The sequence below is a fragment of the Sciurus vulgaris genome, assembly GCF_902686455.1.
Source record: "Sciurus vulgaris genome assembly, chromosome: 9".
Taxonomy (NCBI): Eukaryota; Metazoa; Chordata; class Mammalia; order Rodentia; family Sciuridae; genus Sciurus; species Sciurus vulgaris.
The window spans coordinates 50394273-50419148 of record NC_136469.1 but is presented as its reverse complement, the minus strand read 5'-3'; the positions used below and the strand labels follow the sequence as shown (position 1 = coordinate 50419148).

At 35.8% G+C, this 24876-nt stretch overlaps 1 protein-coding gene across 1 annotated transcript; it reads right to left on the bottom strand.

The window, feature by feature from the left end:
• Positions 1-8946: 8946 nt before the first annotated feature.
• LOC306668972 (cytochrome c oxidase subunit 7A2, mitochondrial-like) lies at positions 8947-9414 on the bottom strand. The gene has a single exon (XM_079152675.1). The coding sequence runs from the start codon at positions 9355-9357 to the stop codon at positions 9106-9108; it is 252 nt and encodes an 83-aa protein (XP_079008801.1). The 5' UTR covers positions 9358-9414; the 3' UTR covers positions 8947-9105.
• Positions 9415-24876: the final 15462 nt, after the last annotated feature.

Below are 24876 nucleotides of genomic sequence, written 5' to 3'. Positions count from 1 at the left end.
AGTCCTCTAACTTTGTCCTTGCTTTAAAAAAATCATAAAACCAGCTTGTCAATTTATATAGGAAAACCTATTGAGATTTTGGTAGATATTGTACTGGATTTGTAAATCAACAATGAGAGAATTCATATCTTCACAATACTGAGTCTTCCAATCCATCAACATAGTGTATCTCTCCATTTATGAGACCTTCTTTAATGTGACTAAGTAATGTTTTTGTACTTTTCTTTGTATAGGTTTTGCACAGGTTTTCTTAAATTTGTTCCTAAGTAGTTCATATTTCTGATATAATTTAAAGTGGTCCAGTTTTCCAAAATTTAATTTCAACTCAACCTTGAAAGTACTTAGAAAACAACTAATATTTAGGTATTGAGAGTGTACCTTGTGACTTTATTAAACTCAATCATTAACCTGACAGAAATTTTTTGATAGATTTCTTAGAATTCTCTATGTATGCAACCATATTATCTGCAAATAAAACAGATGTATGCCTTTTATTTCTTTTTCCTATTTTGTTGCACTGACTAGAAATTTTAAGAGATAGTAACTAGTATAGAAATGATGGATATGAACAGTCTTGTTTTATTTTATATTTTAGGAGAGAGATTTAGTTTTTCAATAATATGCTTGATATTATTTTCAGAATTTTTTTGTCTGTAACCTGGGTCACATTTAGGAATTTCCATTCTATTTCAAGCTTTCTGACAGGTTTTGCTTCTAAATTATGAATAGATACTGAATTATGTTGAATGTTTTTTCAACAACTATGTAGGTAATCATATGTTTTTTTAATTTTTAGCCTGTATATATGATTAATTACATTGTTTGGTTTTAATGTTAAACCAACCTTGGATTTCTGGTCCTTTGAATATATTGTGATTAAATTTGACTTTCATTTCTTGTAATGTCATGGCTTGGTGTGGGGATTGAGGTAAGACTGACTTTGTAAAATAAGTTGACGAATGTAATGTTTTTCATTTTCTAAAACAGCATGTGTGGAATTGTAATATTTCTTGCTTAAATAAGATGCAATATGGGTCTAGAATTTTCTTTGGGAGAAGGCTTTAATTACTAATTTAATTTATTTAACAGATAAGGGCCACTCAGATTTTCCATTTCTTCTTGAATCAACATTGTAATAGTACACCTTTCAAAAAATTTTCCCATTTCATTTAAATCAGTGAATATATTGACATGAAGTTGGTCACAACATTTATAGTTTAATTATCTGTATTATTTGTTTTCTTTTCATTAGTTCTTCTCTTCTCTTCAACATATTCTTCCTTATACTTATTTTGGATTTCATTTGTTTTTCCTTTTTCTTATTTTGGAATGTAAAAACTAGACTACAGATTTTAGACTTTTCTTCTTTCCCAATAAAAGCATTTAAAGCCATATATTTCCCCGTGAGTACTAGTCTACTGCATCCCACAAATTTTAATTTGTGATTTTTTTTTCATTTAGTTCAAATTATTTTCTTACTTCTTGTGATTTCTCTTTTGAATGTATATGTGGTACTAAGGGTCAGATCTAGGGCCTCATGCATGCTAGGCAAGCACTCTACCACTGAGCAATACCCCCAGTCCATGATTTCTTCTTTCATCCATTGTTTGTTTAGAATTGTTTCCTAATATTTGAGAATATTCAGAGTTATTCCAGATATCTTTTTGTCACTGTTTCTAATTTAATTCCATAGTAGTCATAGGATATTATATGATTGCTATCCTTTTAAATTTATTGATACATGTTTCAGAAACAAAGTATCATTCATCTTGGTGAATGGTTCACATGCTTTTAAAATGAATTTGTATTCTGCTATTGTCCAGTGCAGAAGTTTTGTAAATATGAGTTAGGTACAGTTGGTTGATGATCTTATTCAAGTCTTCTCTTATACTTGCTGAATTTCGTTATTTTTCCCACCAGTGATGTAAAGATGAGTCTTGTAATCTCCCAGTATGATGGGTTTGGGGAGGAGATTGTCACTTCTCCCTTCAAATATTTTTTATTTCTTGTGCTTCATTGCAGTGTTCTGGAGTGCATCCATACTTGCAATTATTATATATTCCTGATGAATTCACCTCTCTATAATTATGCAAATTTGCTCTTTATCCCTGATAATATTTTCATGTTCCTAAGTCTACTTTTTCTTAAATAAATATAGCCATACCCTCTTTCTTGTGTTTAATGTTCACATAGTATGCTTTCCTTATTCTCTTATTCTTAACCTGTGTGTGTGTCTCTTATTTAAAGTGGGTTTTTTGGAACAGTCCTAAAATTTGCATGAAGAATAAAAGACCCTGAAGAGCCAAAGTTAATTCTAGTGGGGAAAAATGCTGTAAGCATCACAAAACCTGATTTTAAATTATGCTACAAAACTATAGTGACAAAAAGAGCCTGGTGAGTGACTGGCATAAAAAATAGACAAACAGACTAATGGAATAGAAGACCTAGAGACAAACCCATACAGATATAGTCATCTGATCCTTGACAAAGTAACTGAAAATACATATTGGAGAAAAAACAGACTCTTAACAAATGGTGCTGGGAAAATAAGATATCCATATATAAAAGAATGAAACTAGATTCCTATCTCTCACCCTGCACAAAAGTCAACTTAAAATGGATTAAACACTTAGGAATTGAACCAGAAACTTTGCAGCTGCTGAAAGAAAACAGGATCAACATTCTAACATATAGCCACAGGCAACAACTTCCTCAGTTGGACTTAGTAAATAATAACAAGAATTAACAAATGAGATATCATCAAATTAAAAAATATCTGCACAGCAAAGGAAACCATTAAAAGAGTGAAGAAAAAGCCTACAGAATCACAAAAAATCTTTACTAGCTAATCTTAGGACAGAAGATTAATACCAAGAATACATAAATAACTTGAAACACTTTACACCAAAAACCCAAATAACCCAGTGAATAAATGAGCAAATGAACTAAACAGACATTTATCAAGAGAAGAAATACAAATGGCAAACAAATATAAATGTTCAACATCTTTAGCAAACAGGGAAATGCAAATTAAAACTACACTGAGAGTTCCTCTCCAGTCAGAATGACAAGCAGCAAGAATATAAATAATATTAAATGCTGGTGAGGGTGTGGGGAAAAAGGAATACTTCTGCACTGTGGGTGGAATTGTAAATTGGTACAACTACTGTGGAAATCAGTATGGAGTTTCCTCAAAAGACTAGAAATGGAACCACCCTATGGCCCAAATATACCTCTCCTTGGTATTGTTTTTTCGTTTTTTTTAATTTTTATTTATTTATTTATTTTAATTAAAACTCATAAATTTACATAGGGCAATCTTGTTTGATTCATTCTGTTATTTTTTTCCCTTCCCCCCACCCCTTCCACCCCCTTTTCCCTCTATACAGTCCTTCCTTCCTCCATTCTTACCACCCTCCTTATCCCTAACCCTAAACTTAACCCTAATCCTAATGCCAACCCCTCCTACCCCCCCTTATATGTCCTCATCCGCTTATCAGCGAGATCATTCATCCTTTAGTTTTTTGAGATTGGCTTATGGCACTTAGCATGATATTCTCCAATTTCATCCATTTGCCTGCAAATGCCATAATTTTATCATTCTTCATGGTGGAGTAATATTCCATTGTATATATATGCCACAGTTTCTTTATCCATTCATCAATTGAAAGGCATCTAGGTTGGTTCCACAATCTGGCTATAGTGAATTGAACAGCTATGAACATTGATGTGGCTGTATCTCTGTAGTATGCTGATTTTAAGTCCTTTGGGTATAGGCCAAGGAGTGGGATAGCTGGGTCAAATGGTGGTTCCATTCCAAGCTTTCTGAGGAATCTCCATACTGCTTTCCAGAGTGGCTGCACTAATTTGCAACCCCACCAGCAATGTATGAGTGTACCTTTTTCCCCACATCCTCGCCAACACCTATTGTTGCTTGTGTTCTTGATAATCACCATACTAATTGGGGTGAGATGAAATCTTAGGGTAGTTTTGATTTGCATTTCTCTTATTACTAGAGATGTTGAACATTTTTTCATATATCTGTTGATTGCTTGTACATCTTCTTCTGTGAAGTGTCTGTTCATTTCCTTAGCCCATTTGTTGATTGGATTATTTGTATTCTTGGTGTAGAGTTTTTTGAGTTCTTTATAGATTCTGGAAATTAGTGCTCTATCTGAAGTATGAGTGGCAAAGATATTCTCCCACTCTGTAGGCTCTCTCTTCACATTACTGATAGTTTTCTTTGCTGAGAGAAAGCTTTTTAGTTTGAATCTATCCCAGTGGTTGATTCTAGCTTTTATTTCTTGTGCTATGGGAGTCCTGTTAAGGAAGTCTGATCCTAAGCCAACAAGTTGAAGGTTTGGACCTACTTTTTCTTCTATAAGATGCAGGGCCTCTGGTCTGATTCCAAGGTTCTTGATCCATTCTGAGTTGAGTTTTGTGCAGGGTGAGAGATAGGGGTTTAGTTTCATTCTGTTGCATATATATTTCCAGTTTTCCCAGCAGCACCATTTGTTGAAGAGGCTATCTTTTCTCCATTGCATATTTTTGGCACCTTTGTCTAGTATGAGAAAATTGTATTTATTTGGGTTTGTGTCCGTGTCCTCTATTCTGTACCATTGATCTACCTGTCTATTTTGGTACAAATACCATGTCGTTTTTGTTACTATTGCTTCGTAATAGAGTTGAAGATCTGGTATTGGGATACCCCCTGCTTCGCTCTTTCTACTGAGAATTGCTTTAGCTATTCTGGGTTTCTTATTCTTCCAGATGAATTTCATAATTGCTTGCTCTATTTCTGCAAGGTGCACCATTGGGATTTTAATTAGAATTGCATTGAATCTGTATAGCACTTTAGGTAGTATGGCCATTTTGACAATATTAATTCTGCCTATCCAAGAACATGGGAGATCTATTCATCTTCTAATGTTTTCTTTTTTTTTTTTATTGTAAACAAATGGGATACATGTTGTTTCTCTGTTTGTACATGGCGTAAAGGCATACCATTCGTGTAATCATAAATTTACATAGAGTAATGTTGTTTGATTCATTCTGTTATTTTTTCCCTTCCCCCCACCCCTCCCACCCCTCTTTACCCTCTATACAGTACTTCCTTCCTCCATACTTGCCCCCCTCCCTAACCCTAACTCTAACCCTAACACTAACCCTTCCCTCCCCCCCATTATGTGTCATCCTCCACTTATTAGCGATATCATTCGTCCTTTGGTTTTTTGAGATTGGCTTATCTCACTTAGCATGATATTCTCCAATTTCATCCATTTGCCTGCAAATGCCATAATTTTATCATTCTTTATGGCTGAGTAATATTCCATTGTATATATATACCACAGTTTCTTTATCCACTCATCAATTGAAGGGCATCTAGGTTGGTTCCACAGTCTGGCTATTGTGAATTGAGCAGCTATGAACATTGATGTGGCTGTATCTCTGTAGTATGCTGATTTTAAGTCCTTTGGGTGTAGGCCAAGGAGTGGGATAGCTGGGTCAAATGGCGGGTCCATTCCAAGTTTTCTAAGGAATCTCCACACTGCTTTCCAGAGTGGCTGCACTCATTTGCAGCCCCACCAGCAATGTATGAGTGTACCTTTCTCCCCACATCCTCACCAACACCTGTTGTTGCTCGTATTCTTGATAATCGCCATTCTAATTGGGGTGAGATGGAATCTTAGGGTGGTTTTGATTTGCATTTCTCTTATTACTAGAGATGTTGAACATTTTTCCATATGTTTGTTGATTTCTTGTAGATCTTCTTCTGTGAAGTGTCTATTCATTTCTTTAGCCCATTTGTTGACTGGACTATTTGAATTCTTGGAGTAGAGTTTTTTGAGTTCTTTATAGATTCTGGAGATTAGTGCTCTATCTGAAGTATGAGTGGCAAAGATATTCTCCCACTCTGTAGGCTCTTTCTTCACATTACTGATAGTTTCCTTTGCTGAGAGAAAGCTTTTTAGTTTGAATCTATCCCAGTGGTTGATTCTAGCTTTTATTTCTTGTGCTATGGGAGTCCTGTTAAGGAAGTCTGATCCTAGACCAACAAGGTGAAGATTTGGACCTACTTTTTCTTCTATAAGATGCAGGGTCTCTGGCCTGATTCCGAGGTCCTTAATCCATTTTGAGTTTAGTTTCGTGCATGGTGAGAGATATGGGTTTAGTTTCATTCTGTTGCATATGGATTTCCAATTCTCCCAGCACCATTTGTTGAAGAGGCTATCTTTTCTCCATTGCATATTTTTGGCACCTTTGTCTAGTATGAGAAAATTGTATTTATTTGGGTTTGTGTCCGTGTCCTCTATTCTGTACCATTGATCTACCTTTCTCTTTTGGTACCAATACCATGCCGTTTTTGTTACTATTGCTTTGTAGTAGAGTTGAAGATCTGGTATTGCAATACCCCCTGTTTCACTCTTCCTGCTAAGGATTGCTTTAGCTATTCTGGGTTTCTTATTCTTCCAGATGAATTTCATAATTGCTTGCTCTATTTCTGTAAGGTACGTCATTGGGATTTTAATTGGAATTGCATTGAATTTGTATAGCACTTTAGGTAGTATGGCCATTTTGACAATATTAATTCTTCCTATCCAAGAACATGGAAGATCTTTCAATCTTCTAATGTTTTCTTTAATTTCTTTCTTTAGTGTTCTGTAGTTCTCATTGTAGAGGTCTTTCACCTCTTTTGTGAGATTGATTCCCAAGTATTTTATTTTTTTCGATGCTATTGTGAATGGGGTAGTTTTCCTTATTTCTCTTTCTGAAGATTCATCACGTATGTATAAAAATGCATTGGATTTTTGAGCATTGATCTTGTAACCTGCTACTTTACTGAATTCACTTATGAGTTCTAAGAGTTTTCTGGTGGAATTTCCAGGTTCCTCTAAATATATAATCCTTTCATCAGTGAACAGGGATAGTTTGAGTTCTTCTTTTCCAATTCGTATCCCTTTAATTTCTTTGGTTTGTCTAATTGCTCTGGCTAGAGTCTCAAGAATGATATTGAATAGAAGTGGTGAAAGAGGGCATCCCTGTCTTGCTCCAGTTTTTAGGGGGAATGCTTTCAGTTTTTCACCATTTAGAATGATATTGGCCATGGGCTTAGCATAGATGGCCTTTACAATGTTAAGGAATGTTCCCACTACCCCAATTTTCTCTAGTGTTGTGAGCATGAAGGGATGCTGTATTTTATCAAATGCTTTTTCTGCATCTATTGAAATAATCATGTGATTCTTAACTTTTAGTCTGTTGATATAGTGAATGACATTTATTGATTTCCAGATGTTGAACCAACCTTGCATCCCTGGGATAAAACCCACTTGATCATGGTGCACTATCTTTTTAATATATTTTTGGATGCGATTTGCTAAAATTTTGCTGAGAATTTTTGCGTCGATGTTCATTAAGGATATTGGTCAGAAATTTTCTTTCCTTGATGTGTCTCTGTCTGGTTTAGGTATGAGGGTGATATTGGCTTCATAGAATGAGTTTGGGAGGGTTCTCTCCTCTTCTATTTTATGGAATACTTTGAGAAGTATTGGAATGAGCTCTTCTTTAAAGGTTTTGTAGAACTCGGCTGAGAACCCATCTGGTCCTGGACTTTTCTTTGTTGGTAGGCTTTTGATCACCTCTTCTATTTCATTGTTTGAAATTGATTTATTTAAGTTGTGTATGTCTTCCTCGTTCCTGTTTAGGTAATTCATATGTCTCTAGAAACTTGTTGATGTCTTCGAGGTTTTCTGTTTTGTTGGAGTATAGATTTTCAAAATAGCTTCTAATTATGTTTTGTATTTCACTCGTGTCTGTTGTGATATTTCCTTGTTCATTCTGAATTTTAGTAATTTGAGTTTTCTCCCTCTTTCTCTTTGTTAGTGTGGCTAAGGGTTTATCAATTTTGTTTATTTTTTCAAAGAACCAACTATTTATTTTGTCAATTTTTCCAATTGTTTCTTTTGTTTCAATTTCGTTGATTTCGGCTCTGATTTTAACTATTTCCTGTCTTCTACTACTTTTGGTGTTGGTCTGCTCTTCTTTTTCTAGGGCTTTGAGCTGTAGTGTTAAATCATTTATTTGTTGATTTCTACTTCTTTTGTTGAATGCACCCCATGAAATAAATCTTCCTCGAACTACTGCTTTCATAGTGTCCCAGAGGTTTTGATATGATGTGCCTTTGTTCTCGTTTACTTCTAAAAATTTTTTAATTTCCCTCCTGATGTCTTCTGTTATCCATTCATCATATAATAGTGTATTATTTAATCTCCAGGTATTGGAGAAGTTTCTGTTTTTTATTCTGTCATTTATTTCTAATTTCAATCCATTATGATCTGACAGAGTACAGGGTAGTATCTCTCCTTGTATTTGCTAATGGTAGCTTTGTGGCATAAGACATCGTCTATTTTAGAGAAGGATCCATGTGCTGCTGAGAAGAAAGTGTATTCGTTCTTTGTTGGATGGTATATTCTATATAAGTTGTTTAAGTCTAAATTGTTGATTGTGTTATTGAGATCTATGGTTTCTTTATTCAATTTTTGTTTGGAAGATCTATCCAGCGGTGAGAGCGGTGTGTTAAAATCGCCTAGTATTATTGTGTTGTGGTCTATTTGATTTCTGGAATTGAGAAGGATTTGTTTGACATACATGGATGAGCCAATGTTTGGGGCATAGATATTTATGATTGTTATGTCTTGCTGATTTATGCTTCCCTTAAGTAGTATGTAATGTCCTTCTTTATCCCTTCTGACTAGTTTTGGCTTGAAGTCCACATATTATCTGAAATGAGGATGGATACTCCAGCTTTTTTGCTGTGTCTGTGTGCATGGTATTTTTTTCCCCATCCTTTCACCTTTAGTCTATGGGTATCTCTTTCACTGAGATGAGTCTCTTGCAGGCAGCAAATTGTTGGATTTTTCTTTTTAATCCATTCTGCCAGTCTATGGCTTTTTTTTTTTTTTTTCATGGTAAAGACTGCTTTATTGGTGGCAGTTAGTACAAGTCAATAAATATTGATCCCCAAAAAAAAGCTCAGTTTTTTATCAGAGTACTGGTCCATAGAGTGTTGAATGAAACTGAACCAAATGATTGCTGAGATGTCTGTAGTCAGTCCTGCTTCTTGGGAAATGAAGCCACAGCCAACTGATATATGGCATATGCTGTTCCACCAACTGTAAGAATCATAGTGGCTCTATACAGCAGGGCATCAGCTACCCCGCCCTTCAGATGCACTGGAATCCCATTATCCTCCTGAAACAGCTTTTGTTTCTCTGGAACTTTATTTTCAAAATGCCTGCGTGAAGCAGTGCTGATGGTCCTTTGGGCAATCTGACAAAAACCCAACAGATTCCGCAGCATCTTGCCTCACTTAGAGCCCACCAACCGCGACAACTGAACACTAAGAACGAAAATCACCACGCCCTGTCTTTTGATTGATGAGTTCAGGCCATTAACATTCAGGGTTATTATTGTGATATGATTTGTATTCCCAGTCATTTGACTCATTTTTGTTTTTTGACATGATTTGGTTTCTCCTTTATTTGGCTATTCCTTTAGGCTAGTTCCTCCCACTGCTGATTTGCATCATTGTTTTTCATCTCTTCCTCATGGAATATTTTGCTGAGGATGTTCTGCAATGCTGGCTTTCTTTTTGTAAATTATTTTAGCTTTTGTTTATCATGGAAGGATCTTATTTCGTCGTCAAATCTGAAAGTAAGTTTTGCTGGGTATGAGATTCTTGGTTGGCATCCATTTTCTTTCAGGGCTTGGTAAATGTTGTTCCAGGCCCTTCTAGCTTTTAGGGTCTGGATTGAAAAATCTGCTGATATTCTTATTGGTTTCCCCTTGAATGTAATTTGATTCTTTTCTCTCATGGCCTTTAAAATTCTGTCTTTATTTTGTATGTTAGGTATTTTCATAATAATGTGCCTTGGTGTGGGTCTGTTGTAATTTTGTATATTTGGAGTCCTATAAGCCTCTTGTACTTGGTTTTCCATTTCATTCTACAGATTTGGGAACTTTTCTGATATTATTTCATTGAATAGATTGTTCATTGCTTTGGTTTGTTTCTCTAAGCCTTCCTCAATCCCAATAATTCTTAAATTTGGCCTTTTCATGATATCCCATAGTTCTTGTAGATTCTGTTCATGATTTCTTACCATCTTTTCTGTTTGGTCAACTTTGTTTTCAAGATTAACTATTTTGTGTTCAATATCTGAGGTTCTGTCTTCCAGGTGTTCTATCCTATTGGTTATGCTTTCTACGGAGTTTTTAACTTGGTTTATTGTTTCCTTCATTTCAAGGATTTCTGTTTGTTTTTTTTTTTTCAATGTCTCTAACTCTTTATTGAAATGATCTCTTGCTTCCCATATTTGCTCCTTAAACTGTTGATTGGTGCGATCATTTAATGCCTGCATTTGCTCTTTCATCTCCTCCTTCAATGCCTGCATTTGCTCTTTCATCTCCTCGTTTGCTTCCCTGATTGTTTTAATTATGTACATTCTGAACTCCCTTTCTGACATTTCTTCTGCTGTGCTGTCATTGGGTTTTATTATTGATATAGTATTTAGGTTTGTTTGGGACATTTTCTTCCCTTGTTTTCTCATATTGGTCAGATGTCAGTGGGACTTTGTGATATTGCAGAATTCTTCTATTGGCTTATAGTGTCCCTGTAGATTTCCAGTGTATCACCTTCCTGCCTTCAGTAGCCTGAAGTCTTGGAGTAACTTGATAATGCAGTGCTTCCAAGGAAAGCTGCCCCAGCCCACTACTGGTTCCAGGACTTGGAGCTGGCTCTGTGTGGAAAGGCTCTCACTGGGGGGTCTGCTCTGAGAAGCTAGCCTGGAAAGGCACTTCCTGCCAGAGGGGGCCGGGCTGCGGGCTGCTTGGGGAAGTCCCTGGCTGCCCTGTCCTGGTCCCTGAAGCAACCTGCGGGCAGGAACTCGCTGCCCTGGTTCAGGGACTTGAAGCTTGGTTCTATGCAGAAACGCTCTCACTGGGGGGCCTGCTCCAAGATGCTGGAGAATCTGGCCCTGTGGGAGGAGCCCACCGCTAGAGTGCTCAGGGCCGCCTGGGGAAGACTCTAGCTGCCCTATCCTACTCTAGTAAGCCACCCGAATCCGGGCCTGCCACCAGGCAGTGCTTCACAGGGTGGGGGAGACTCACCCAGAGGCTCTATTTTAGTCCCAGTCTCTCAATGCCTCCCCTTCTTGAATCCTGGGTTCTGGAGCTACTGGAGATGCAGTCACCCTCTAGTCCGCCATCTTGGATCGCCCTGTGGAAAAAACCTGCCCAGGGGGGTGGGGGTAGGTCCGCCTGGAGAGGTCTCTGGCTGCCTTGCCCTGGTCCCAGAGGCTGCTTGCGGGCCGGAGGTCACTGCTGGCTTGGGGAAGTGTGGCTGGCTCTGCGTGGAAAGGCTCTCACTGGGTGGTCTGCTCTGAGAAGCTAGCCTGGAAAGGCGCTTCCTGCCGGAGGGGGCTGGGCTGCAGGCTGCTTCTCTCCTTGATATTTATCAAAAAGAATTAAAGCCATACATGCGACGCATGCATACCAATGTTTATAGCAGCACAATTCACAATACTCAAGTTATAGAACCATCCTAGGTGTCCATCAACAGGTGAACAAATAAAGAAAATGTGATGTACATACATGATGAAGTTTTATTCAACCAGAAAGAAAAATGAAATTATGTCATTTTCAGGAAAAATGAATGGAAATCAAGAGCATTAGGTTAAGTAAAATAAGCCAGACAGAAAGTCTAGGACCACGTGTTTTCTCTCCTATATGGAAACTATAGAGGAAAAAGGAACAGAAAGGTAGAGGAAGGAATCTCATGAAAATAGAAGGAGACCAGTGGAGTAGAAAAAGAGGACAATGGGGATTAAGGAATGGAGGGAAAGAGGAGGTACTGGGGAATGCAATGGACCAAATTTTGTTATGGGCATTTACAAAAGCATAACAAGGAACCTTCTGTTCATATGTAATTACAGCACACCAATAAAAATGATCTTAAAATAAGTTAATTTATTAAGCAATAGTTTTTATACTTACTATATACATATATACATACACATATAAATATGCATACATTCATATAAAAATTACTGTTTCTTACTTTTTTATCCAGTCAGACAACTGTCTTTTTAAGTTAGAATGTTTATACTATTTACATTAATTATAACTATTGATATGGTTGGGTTCATACTACTTGTTTACTTATCACCTCTGTACTTTCCCCCACCCTATTTTTCTCAATTAATCTTTTAGTGTAGTACTCAAATGGCAGGATAGGAATATTTAAACTGTTTTAATATGAAATTAAACTGATAATCCTCCTTCTGTTTTGTTTCATCAGGTGGACTGACCCAATACACAGACTCAACACATAGATTTATCCAATTCCTAGACCACGTGAAATGTGAATTTTTAAAACCCTTTCCTAGATAGTAGGATGAATTAGATATAACCTTTCTATGTTCATATATGAGTACATGACTAGCATAACTCCACATCATGTACAACCCCAAGAATCGGAAGTTATACTCCATGTATGTGTAATATGTTAAAATACATTCTACTGTCATGTATATCTAAAAAGAACAAAAATAAATAAAATTTAGAGCAGAATCAAAGCTTAAAAATCAGAACTTCAGAAACGTACTTACTCAAAATTACAGTTGATGACTTTTAAAACATCTGTTACCCTTAATCCTTCTTCTGCTAGACATAAGAGCTCCTAAATAGATCTTTAATTAGTGATGGGAGGGGAAACTATATGGCAAACTTAAACTAAAAGAATAAAGATTTCTAAATTCTAAAAGAGAGCTTCTATCCCTCCCAAGGGTCTCAGAGACATCTTTATTGCTACTTTCTTTCTGGGACAAAACAGCATAACTTAGCCAAATGAGTGTTTTTTTCACTGTGTTGTGGGATTCAAATGATAAATTTACTTGGAAGAATTAACAATGCAGTAACTTCCCTAAAGGACAAATCTGATACAGCATAGACACTGAGAGATCTGCTTAAAGTCTCAAATCATGGGATATTTTAAAAATGTCATTAACATAGAGAATATTATACTGCTTTGATCTTTTCAATTCTGTCTCACAAAGATAATTGTCATCTGTACCATTATAAGTAAATATGAAGTATTTTATGAGTATATAACATGTTACAATTTATGGTTTATAGCTTAAAAAGAGTACATATATATTTGTGAATAAATACTGTGTATGTAAAACAATAAATAAAATAAATGCATTAAAAAAAAACTGTTTCCTAAGATGTAAAGAAATGATGTATTTAAAGACTCACCACTTCTTGCTCTTCCAAAAAAAAATAAAAAACCCTGGCCATATATTTTGTGGATTATTGGGAGGTGAGATGGGGTGAGAAGAAACTAGAACTTGTATTGAGGACTGACCAAAGGTAGAACCGAGCTTGCCATGGGAATGGGGAATGTGCTACAAAAATCATGTAGCACAGACAGGGAGTACTATTATAAGGGCACCATTCCAGTGTGTGTTGATACCTTTGATAACTGATCACCTGGTCCTTCCTCTCCATGAGAGGAAAATCTCTCATTGCCTCTATCATCCTCCTGGGTATTCTCTATAAATATGCTCCACATAATTACTTCAAAAATGAAATTTAATTGCTTTTCATAATTGAAAAAGGAGCTTAGCAAAGTGGTAAAGGTGGTCTTCTCTTTTTATGAAGGGATGAACTAAGGGAAGTATACAGGTACATCCACTAAGGTGTCAAACATTTTATTGCTTGCTGGCTAAAGAATAGGCAGGATAGCACAGCATGAAAATTAAAGTTAGATTAAACCAGTCTTGAACTATGACTCTGCCCCTCGTCACTATGTGCCTTTTCCTCTAAATTTCAGAGTACTAAAGTAAGATAATAAATGTCAAGTGCTGAGAATAGTGCCTGGTATTTGGCAAGTACTCAGGAATTGTCAGCTCTTATTATTGCTTCATTTTATGTAGTGTTATCAAATGAATGTTTGTATCCCCTCAAAATTCATATGTTGAAATCCTAACCCTGATGTGATGGTATTGGGGTGGGGACCTGGGGAGGTTATTAGGTCAATGGGATCAGGACCTACATAAGAGACCTCAAAAAGAGCTCCTTTGCCCCATCCATGTGTGAGCCGGAAGACAGGAAGCAGGCCTTCACCAGACACTGAATCTGCCAGCACCTCATTTTGGCCTCCCCAACCTTGCAAACCCTGAGGTTCACAATCTGAATTGACTAAAATGGCGTAGGATTCACTAATCTGTAAGAATTTTATTGTGAGTCTGTATCAGTATTGATTATACCTGTACATTAATGAGACAAAGGAAGTAAATAAATAGGTAAAAGCTGGTATGCTTGTAACACCATGTTTTACATGTAGAAATAAGAGTGTAGTTTTAAAAGTGGGGCAATTTTAAATATGTGGTGTGACCATGTGAGTGACTTATAAACAAAATTGTAAGTCATGTACTTTTCTTCTCTTGTCTTTTATATAAACCACACAGTGCTGGGTGTGGTGCACACCTATAATCCCAGTGACTCAGGAGGCTGAGTCAGGAGGATGGTAAGTTCAAGGCCAGCCTAGACAACTTTTCAACCCTCTTTGAAAAAATAAAACATAAAAAGGTTTGGGGATGTAGCTTAGTACATCTGGGTTCAATACCTAGTGCTGACACACCCAAGTCACAAACTCTTGCCACTGGGCAAGAATCCTTTAAACCCAAGCAGGGCTCAGCAGGCCATCCCAAGCAATTTTGTGACATGCAGCTCATACCACAACAGCTTTGTTTTTTAAATTCTAACATTCTAGTCTGTCCCTATATCTTGTCTTGTTACTCTGATATCCATAGTCCTGTTCTGACTCAAGCTCCAATCTCCTCAGATCTTTAGAACATTAGTCTATATTGATATTTCCTATGACCCAAGGTTTTATCCAAATACAAATTATGTTCCCCTAAATGATTTCAGACAGGATGCCTTGGCTATGCACTCCCCAAACTTTTCTTCATGTTTAAAGCCTTATATCACTCTTTCTCCCTAAAGTTATTTCCCTAAGGCTTGAGTGCCTGCTTCCACAGGAATTCTATTTGTTTGAGAAGGAGGGCAAAATTTCACATTGAAAATTAGTACTTATGAAGAAATATGAAACTGCAAAAACCATAGGTATACAACTCCACAAATCTTTACAAAATAAATATTACTGGGCAACTTATTTCCACTAAGAAATAACCACATTCTTTCTCTCTCTCCTTCCCCACTGGAGGATGATTAATTTAGTCTGATCTGATTCTTTTTTAACTTTCTGTACATGGAACCAGACAATATTGACTGATATTTATCTGAGTTCTTTGCTCAGTACTATGTGAGAGATTCATTCATCTGTTTGCATATTGTTGTAGTTCATTTATTCCTATTATTGTGTGTGTGTGTGTGTGTGTGTGTGTATCTTTTCTTGATATAATACTATTTATTTATTCACCATTCCAACCCAAATAAAAATTTGAATTCACTTGGTTGGATTCACTTTTTTGGCTATTAGAGATATTGTTATGTATGTATGTATATAACACACTTGCTTTAATCTTTGGTAAATATGTACTCATTTCTGTCTCTTGTGCACCTAGATGTGAATCATATGACTGTGCACCTAGATGTGAATCATATGATTCACAAACATTCAACTATTTCATAAATACTTTCTATCTTCACTCATTTTCTGTTGCCATTGCTGAATACCACAGGCTGAAAAACTTATAAAGAAAATAGGTTAATTTTGGCTTATAGTTCTGCCAGCAAGGAAACCATAGATGGGCAACCATGTCAGGTGAGGGTCTCATACTATATCATAACATGGTATGGCAGGTAGCATTCGCAGTGGGAATGCATGTAAAAGTGGGAAAAAGACACATACGGAAGAAAAGGAGGAGCCAAAGAAGAAATTGAACAACCTTATAATAACCAGCTCCTGAGAAACTAATCCATTTCCTTGAGAACTAATCCAATTTTGAAAGGAAGTCATTAATCCCTTTTACAGGTCCCACCACCCAACACCACTACATTGGCTTCCAATTGTCAACATGAGCTTTGGTCCAGGCAAATCACATGCAAACCACAGCACTGCAACAGTTTTTCCTAATGGTTGCAACAATGTACACTATGTACAGTGCAGAAGAGATCCAGTTGCTCCATATCCTCACCAGTCATAGTATTGGAGATCCCTTTGGAATTCCTTTATTTATGCTGCATGATTCACCTGTCTCCCACTTCATTCACTTTTCTGCTTTTCATCCCCAACTTCTACCCATGCTCCCTGAAGTGATGAGATTCCAATAAGATTAAATTCACCCCTCTATACTACTTTATATGCACTGTCAGTTAAGAAATGGCACTACAGAGATAGAGGAAGATGGCAAAATGGAGAGGTTGCTTCCCTGGGGCTCCATGGCATGAAGCCAAGAAAAGCAGACAGGAAGCTTTTCAGCAAGGTGGATGAATGAACAAAAGTTAAGGGGGACTTTACTGGAATTTAATACCAGACACTTGAAACAGATCAGGGACTCGGGAGATAAAATATAATAAAATAAGGAATAAATCCCCAATGCCACAACTGCAGCAGTGGCTGAAGGCACAAACCAGAATAGGCCCTCTGTGAATACAGTACAACAATAAGGGAATTAAAGGAAACCCCCCCACCCCCCCACCCCCCCACCCGCTCTCAGGAGGACTGAAGAGTGTCAGGGTATGGAGAGTTTGGAGATCAGAATCACCTGCTGACTGGACAGTAAGGTGCGCTGCATGACATCCTTGTGCAGGAAAGAAACTGCGTCTCTCCTAGCAACATGTGGAGGACAGCAGAAGGAACCATTTTACAGCTTGTCATGGGGGCTGGCAGCTGGGAAAGTGGGCTTCTGGCAGACCCGAGTCTGGCTTGAAACATAAGCTGGGCAAACCCACACTATGCAACAGAGTGTACCTAAGTGACCAGGAGAAAATCAAGCACAGAGAAAGATTTACCTAGGGGAATATGGGTAGGGGAAAACCACCTGACTTTCCCTCCCCTTCCAATCTGGCTGCTTACCGAAACAGCCAGGAGAAGAGCACCTGACCAGAAATTTGAAAGGGTGGGACTGGAGAGATTGAGTTTGGGGACTGAATCAGAGACCAGGAATCATGGGGCTTGCAGGTGACATAGTGGGCTAAGAACTAGCTCCTATACCACAAGAGTGGGTTACAAAGGAGATTCTTGGGGTGCAGTCTTCCAGCATGGACCAACATTTGCTGGGCCCTGGAGGCGGGCTGATTTAAAATCTCCAGTACAATTCACATTCAGCCAAGAGACTGGAGCACACATAAGCCTAAACCCCACCTCCAGGAGTTCTGCCTCCAGAACTAACCCTCCCACCCTAGCAACCCCAATCATCCTGAGGGTAGAGCAAGCATCATACTCCAGATAACCCTACCTAACTGCTGAGAAGGGAAGCTTAGAATCTTTTGAACTCCAAAGGAAACAATTGTTCAATTTTTCATCAAGATCATTTTTCTTTATTTTTACTCTCTCACTTTTCTACCATTTTGAAACCAATTATTTTTCATGCATCAGTTTATTGAGGACTAGAATGTCTGATTAGCATATTTCAGATTTGTTGTCTATAATTTAATTTTTACTTTTTTCTTCTTTCTTACTTTAATTTTCATTTTATATATATTTTTTCTCTCACTTATCTGTTTCCCAAGGTTCTCTTTCTCTCTTTTCTCCTGTTAACATTCAACCTCTATTATTCCCTCTTTCACACTTCTTTTAATTTTTTACTTCTATCTCCTCTCCTCCTTCTTCGTAAACATTGCACCCTACGCCACTTCTGTTTTCTCTTGGTCCACCATTTGAAATCGTAAACCCTTTTGAAAACATATGGTTTTTATTGTGGGCAGTAACTGAACATATCATTTCTGTGTATTGTAACAAAACTATAGACATCTTACTAGGGGTTTTTTGGTTTAGACTGTATATTGTTTGCATTGGTTGTTGCTATTAGTTGCCTTCCCCCTTAAAGGCAAGGTACTGGAAACCTTTGGGAACACTATAAGACTATAGGGTAGAAACTGTACTGCCTTGGATCCACACTGCTAAATTGGCAAACAAACAAACAACGCAAAAAAAACAAGGGAAGAAAGTGCCCCAAACAAACCACGATGCTCCAATAATAGAATTCATTGACAACACAGTGGAAGAAATGTCAGAGAAAGAGTTTAGAATGTACATAAACTGATCCACTAGGTAAAGGAAAATATATGGAGTGAAATCAGAAAAAAAAATTTAGGAGGTGAAAGATCACTTCAATAAAGAGATAGAGATTCTGAAAAAAAAAATCAAGCAGAAATCCTTGAAAGAAGGAATCAATAGACCAAATTAAAAATTCAAAGGTAAGCATCACCAACAGGCTAGACTACTTCAAAGTCAGAAACTCAGGCAACAAAATCAAAATATGTAATTTTTTTTTTTTTTTTTTTTTTTTGCAGTACTGGGGATTGAACCCAGGGCCTTGTGTTTGCGAGACAAGCACTCTACCAACTAAACTATATCCCCAGCCTGATAATCTTTTTTAAAAAAAATATTTTTAGTTGTAGATGGACACAATACCTTTATGTGGTTGATTTAGTTTTTTTATGTGGTTCTGAGGATCAAACTGCTAGGAAAGCACTCTACCACTGAGCCACAACCCCAGGCCCAACAAAATGTACAATCTTGAAAATAAAGTTGACCATGGAGAAAAGATGTGTGAAGAGATCATGAACAGAACTTTCAAGAAATATGGGATAACATGAAAAGACCAAATTTGAGATTTATCGTGATAGAGGATAGAGAGAAAGGCATGGAAATACAAATCAAAGGAATGTACAATCTTTTCAATGAAATAATATCAGAAAATTTCCCAAACATAAAGAATGAAATGGAAACTCAAATACAGGAGGCTTGCAGGATTCCAAATATAGAAAATTACAACAGACTCACACCAAGGCACATTATTATGAAAATGCCTAACACAGAAGGATAGAATTTAAAGGCCACTATAGGAAAATGACAGGTCAGACTTAGAAAGAAACCAATTTGGATTTCAGCTGATTTCTCAACCCAAACCCTCAAAGCAAGGAGGTCTTGGAATATATACAAAGCTCTGAAAGAAAATGGATGCCAACCAAGAATTTCATGTCTAGCAAAATTAAGCTTCAGATTTGAAGATGAAATAAGAACCTTCCAAGATAAACAAAAGTTAAAAGAATTCACAACTAGAAAACCTGCATTACACAGCATTCTCAGCAAAGTATCCCGTGAAGAAGAGATGAAAAATGAAAGTGAAAACCAGCAAAGGGAAGAACTATGCTAAAGGAATAGTCAGTCAAAGGAAAAACTAATTAAATTAAAAAACAGAAATAAACCAAAATGACTGGGAATACAAATCATGTCTCAATAACAACTTTGAATGTAAATAGCCTAAACTCATCAACCAAAAGACATAGACTGGCATAGTGGATTAAAAAACAAGACCCAACAATATACTCTCTGCAAGAGAATCACCTTATAGGCAAAGACATCCACAGACTGAATGTAAAAGAATGGCAAAAAAAATCACTCACATGGATCTCTTAAACAAGCAGGAATTTCTATCCTTATATCAGATAAAATAGATTTCAAGCCAAAGTTAATCAGAAGAGACAAAGAAGGATATTTCATACTGCTTAAGGGAATTATCCATCAACATGATGTAACAACCATAAATATTTATGCCCTGAACGATGGTGCATCTATGTACATCAAACAAATCCTTCTCAATTTCAAGACTCAAATAGACCACAACACAATAATACTGGGTGACTTTAACACACCTCTGTCACCACTGGATAGATCCTCCAAACAAAATTTAAACAAAGAAACCATAGAACTAAATCATGCAATCAACAATTTAAAGTTAACAGACATATATAGAGTATTTCATCCATCAATGATCAAATACACTTTTTTTCCCAGCATCATATGGATCCTTCGCTAAAATATACCATATGTTATGCCACAAAACAACTCTTAGCATCACAAATAAAAATACAGATAATACCTTGCATTCTATCAGATTATAATGGAATGAAATTAGAAATCAATGATAAAATAAAAAATAGAAGCTACTCTAACACTTGGAGACTAAATAATACACTATTGAATGACCAATGAATAGCAGAAGAAGTCAGAGAAGAATTGAAAAAAAGTACTTAGAAGTAAATGAGAATAACAACACAACATATCAAAATCTCTGGGACACTCTGAAGGCAGTTCTAAGAGGAAAGTTCATTGCATTGAGTTCATTCATTAAAAGAATAAAAAGTCAACAAATAAATAACCAAACATTACATCTCAAAGCACTAGAAAAAGAAGAACAAATCAACACCAAAAGCAGAAGCCGGAAGTAATTAAAATCAGATCTGAAATTAATGAAATTGAAACAAAAGAAACAATTCAAAAAATTGACAAAACAAAAAGTTGATTCTTTGAAAAAATAAAATTGATAAACCCTTAGCCACACTAATGAAGAGAAAAAGAAAACTCAAATTATTAAAATTCTTGATGAAAAAGGAAATATCACAATCAACACTACTGAAATACAGACAATAATCAGAATCTATTTTGAAAATTTATACTCTAATAAAGTAAAAATTCTGAAGATATCAACAAATTTCTAGAGACATATGATCTACCCAAACTGAATCAGGAGGACATACACAATCTAAACAGATCAATTTCAAGCAATGAAATAGAAGACACCATCAAAAGCATACTGACTAAGCCCAGGACCAAACATATTCTCAACCAAGTTCTATAAGACCTTCAAAGAAGAATTAACACCAATACTCCTTAAATTATTCCATGAAATAGAAAAGAAGGGAACCCTTTTAAACTCATTCTATAAAGCTAGTATCACTCTGATACCAAAGACACATAGAGGAAAGAAAACTTTCCCTGATGAACACAGATACAAAAATTTGCCAGTAAAATACTGGCAAATAACATACAAAAACATATTTAAAAGATAGTGCACCATAATCAAGAGGGGTTCATCCCAGGGATGCAAGGTTGGATCAACATAAGGAAATCAATAAATGTAATATATCACATCAATAGACTTAAAGACAAGAATCATATGATTATCTCAATAGATGCAGAAAAAGCATTTGACAAAAAAACAACCTCCATTCATGTTCAAAACACTAGAAAAACTAAGGATATTAGGAACATACCCCAACATTGTAAAAGCTATATATGTAAAATCAAGGCCAATACCAGACCTTAAATTATACTACAGGGCTATAGTAACAAAAATGGCATGGTACTGGCACCAAAATAGACATGTAGGCCAACAGTATAGAATAGAAGAGGGAGACAAGCCCACAGAAATACAGTTATCTCATACTAGAAAAAGTTGCAAAAACACACATTGGAGAAAAGAATGCCTTTTTAACAAATGGTACTGGGAAAACTGGAAATCTTTATGTAACAGAATGAAATTTAATACCTTTCTCTCACCCTGCGCAAAATACACTCAATATGGACCAAAGACCTAGGAATTAGAACAGAAACCCTGCACCTGCTAGAAGAAAATGTAGACCCAATACTCCAACATGTCAAAACAAAGGCCAAATGATTTCTCTGATATGTAGATGCTAACTTACAATTAGAAGCATGGGTAAGGAAGAACAGAAGTATTTTGGATTAGACAAAGGAAAAGAATAGAAGGGAATGGGGATGGGAATAGGAAAGATAGTAGAATGAATCAGACATTACTATCCTATGTGCACATATGATTACACAACCAATGTAGTTCTACATCATGTACAACCAAAAGAATGAGAGGTTATATTCTATATTTGTATAATATGTCCAAATACATTCTCCTATCATATAAAAAGTAAATTAATTAAAGAAAAAGAAATGGCACTACAAATATATTCTCCTTAGACTTCCCATACTTAGCTTTTCCAAACTTGGAGCTATTTGATATTAACAGGAATAAGCTTATAGTCAGATTCAAATGTACACTTGGTGATAGTCTATGAATGTGTAAATTTTATAAGTCTTCCATTTTTAAAAAAATCTCACTATACTAGAGCCTAACATATAAAGAACCCTTCAAAATGATTAAAAATAGAGTGAGAATAAGACTGCAATATTAGAGACTTCTTTGCAGCAAGAAGTATGACTTCAGAGCCATAATACTGGAAACATCATAGAAAGAAGATTAAAACTTAATGCAGGTGTATGCTATCAAGTCTCTCAAAGATCTGCTTTGCATTAAATTTACCCAAAGGAGAATTTACTCACATTCTTCCTCCTAAATGTACTTCTTTTTACTAGAAAAGAAATCACATAAATTCTTAGGTATTCAATTCCCCACAAAATCACTTCTTAGTGCAAAATTCAACTTTTTCCAAAAGTAGAGGGTAGCTGAGAAACCTCAAGGAAGCACATCAGGTAAGACATTATGTTTTTGTTTTCAAATCCGCTTTCATGTTCATGCATTCTTCTTTACCTAAATGTTTGAGCACCAATTTAATATGTATGGAATTATACATAAAGAAGACTGTAACATTCTGGTTTCAAATAATTTATGGCTTATAAGAAATAGGTAATAAATACTCCAAGTAACCCTTTACTTATAATCCCCAACTTTATAAAGAAAAACATCCCTATTTTTCTATCTTGGATAGAGAACTTTATTATTTACTTGAAATTCTATATTAACTGCAGCAAAGCAATCTCAAATTATTCTTCCAGAAACAGATTTCTACCTCAGTTGAGAATTTCTATCCACTCATTTGTGCAGGACTGTGCATTTAAAAGGAAATCTAAGGCTTGGAGTGTAGCTCAGTGGTAGAGTGCTTGCCCAGCATGCAAAGGCCTTCAGTTCAATCCCCAGCACTGTAGTGGGGCGGGGAGAGGTTGGAGTATGCTCTTTTGTGTAAATACCCAAAACCAAGGGTTTTGTTTCTATGTAAATGAGCCTACCCCTCCCAAAAGCTAGGAAAAATGGGCAGCAGATTTGAATTCCTTGTATAACTCAATATTTCAATTTGAATGCAAATTATAAATCTTGCGTAAGGGGTCACTTTTACCATCTGGAGTGCAAGAGTAACTTTGAGCCATGATTTTGAGAACTAAATTCGGGCTTATTGAAAGTTATTTTCCTTTTGCCATTTTTATGATTTTTGCCTATAGTAGAAGAAAAATATTTTATGCCATTAATTAAAATTAAATACCTCTCTCACAGATACCTATAAGTCTATTAGACTCCTAAACTGCCCTTTGTGGTTTTTAATTGACTTTTCCTAGACTTCATTTAACCACACATACACAAGTCACTCTATTCTCCCCCTGAGTCATGCATTTAGGTCCTATTAACACTAATGGAATTTATATGCATGGACGCTAAGGGAGAATAAGCCCCTTAAACACCTTTTTAATGGAACAGTTTTGTTTCTTTCCATTCCTCTTCACACTCCTCCGTGTGGACTTTCTCTTACCGATCTGTGCTTGCAAATAATATAGTTCTGATTTCTTTTTCAGCTCTTATACTTTATTCTTTATTGAATTCTGTGCTTAAAGTAGGACTTGACTTCCCCTCTTTTATTGATCATTCCTGGAAAAAGCAGCATGACTAAGTCATTACTACTGTATTAGATTTTCTGGTTTCAGAGTGAAACTCAGATGGGGCTTTCGTTCCAGTCCTTTACTTTCCAGCAAATATATTTAATGCACAGACCTTTTTTTATCCTTCTGAAGACTTGCTAGCCAGAAGCTAATTAAATAATGAATAAGTATTTACCCAGGAGGCTAAAGATTTCTCCAAGTTAACATGAAAATAAATAGGTATGTTTTTAGACTCTCACTTTATAATGTTTTTATTTGTTTATACTTTAGGGGTTTTTTTATTTTTTAAGTACCTATTACACAGGACTTCAGCAAAATGTTCAAAAAATCAGAACAGTAAAGTAACAAGAAAACAAAATGTGCCTTTGGAACCATAAATCCATAGGAAGTAAACCTCCAATGCATCTGCTAACAATCATATTTTTGTTTAGCTCTTAGAAATATATTATTCTTTATTGTTCTCATAATAGCTTGATTGATGGATTTTACAAGCCAACTTTGTTTTCCCTTCTCTTTGTGAAGTTAGGGTTTGCATAAGATTGTTATGACCAAGTGCCTAGTGGAGTGACAGACATTTGAGTCATGTGAAATTGCCATTTTTGGTAGATTGAAAATTGTTGAATAAGTATTGAGCAATACTTATTGTTTGAAAACATCTGCTAAAAATGAATAAATGATTGAATGAATGAAGTACAAGTCTAGAATTTTAGTTTTATTTTGTTTTCAAAAATTAAAATGAGTAATCTATAGTAGTAAAAATAGACATTGAGCAATGGGCTTTTCCCAAGCATTTAGTGGGATAAAATTCTAAACCTAACTAGTTTATTGTCTTCTCATTCCTTTTTTTAAATAACAATGGAGTACAACAAATATGATATTGATTGATTGTATCTCCAAAGGTAAGTTTAAATTTACATTACAAAAATATTCTGATATATTTGATATTTGGATATATATTCAGATATATTTAAGGATTTAGAAAATAAAATTGATATATATGATAGCTGATGGTGAGTGTGAAAATAATTGAGGATAAACATGAAAAACTGAATAAGTATGCTTCATAAAAAAACATTATGCAAGAAAGGAACCAAAATTGTATGTTATTTAACTGTTTAGTGAATAATAATCAGATATCACAATAATATAACTCTATTGATTTGTCC

Coding starts and splice junctions, on each gene's coding strand:
- LOC306668972 (XM_079152675.1), bottom strand. CDS start 9,357: ATGCTGCGGAATCTGTTGGGTTTTTGTCAGATTGCCCAAAGGACCATC.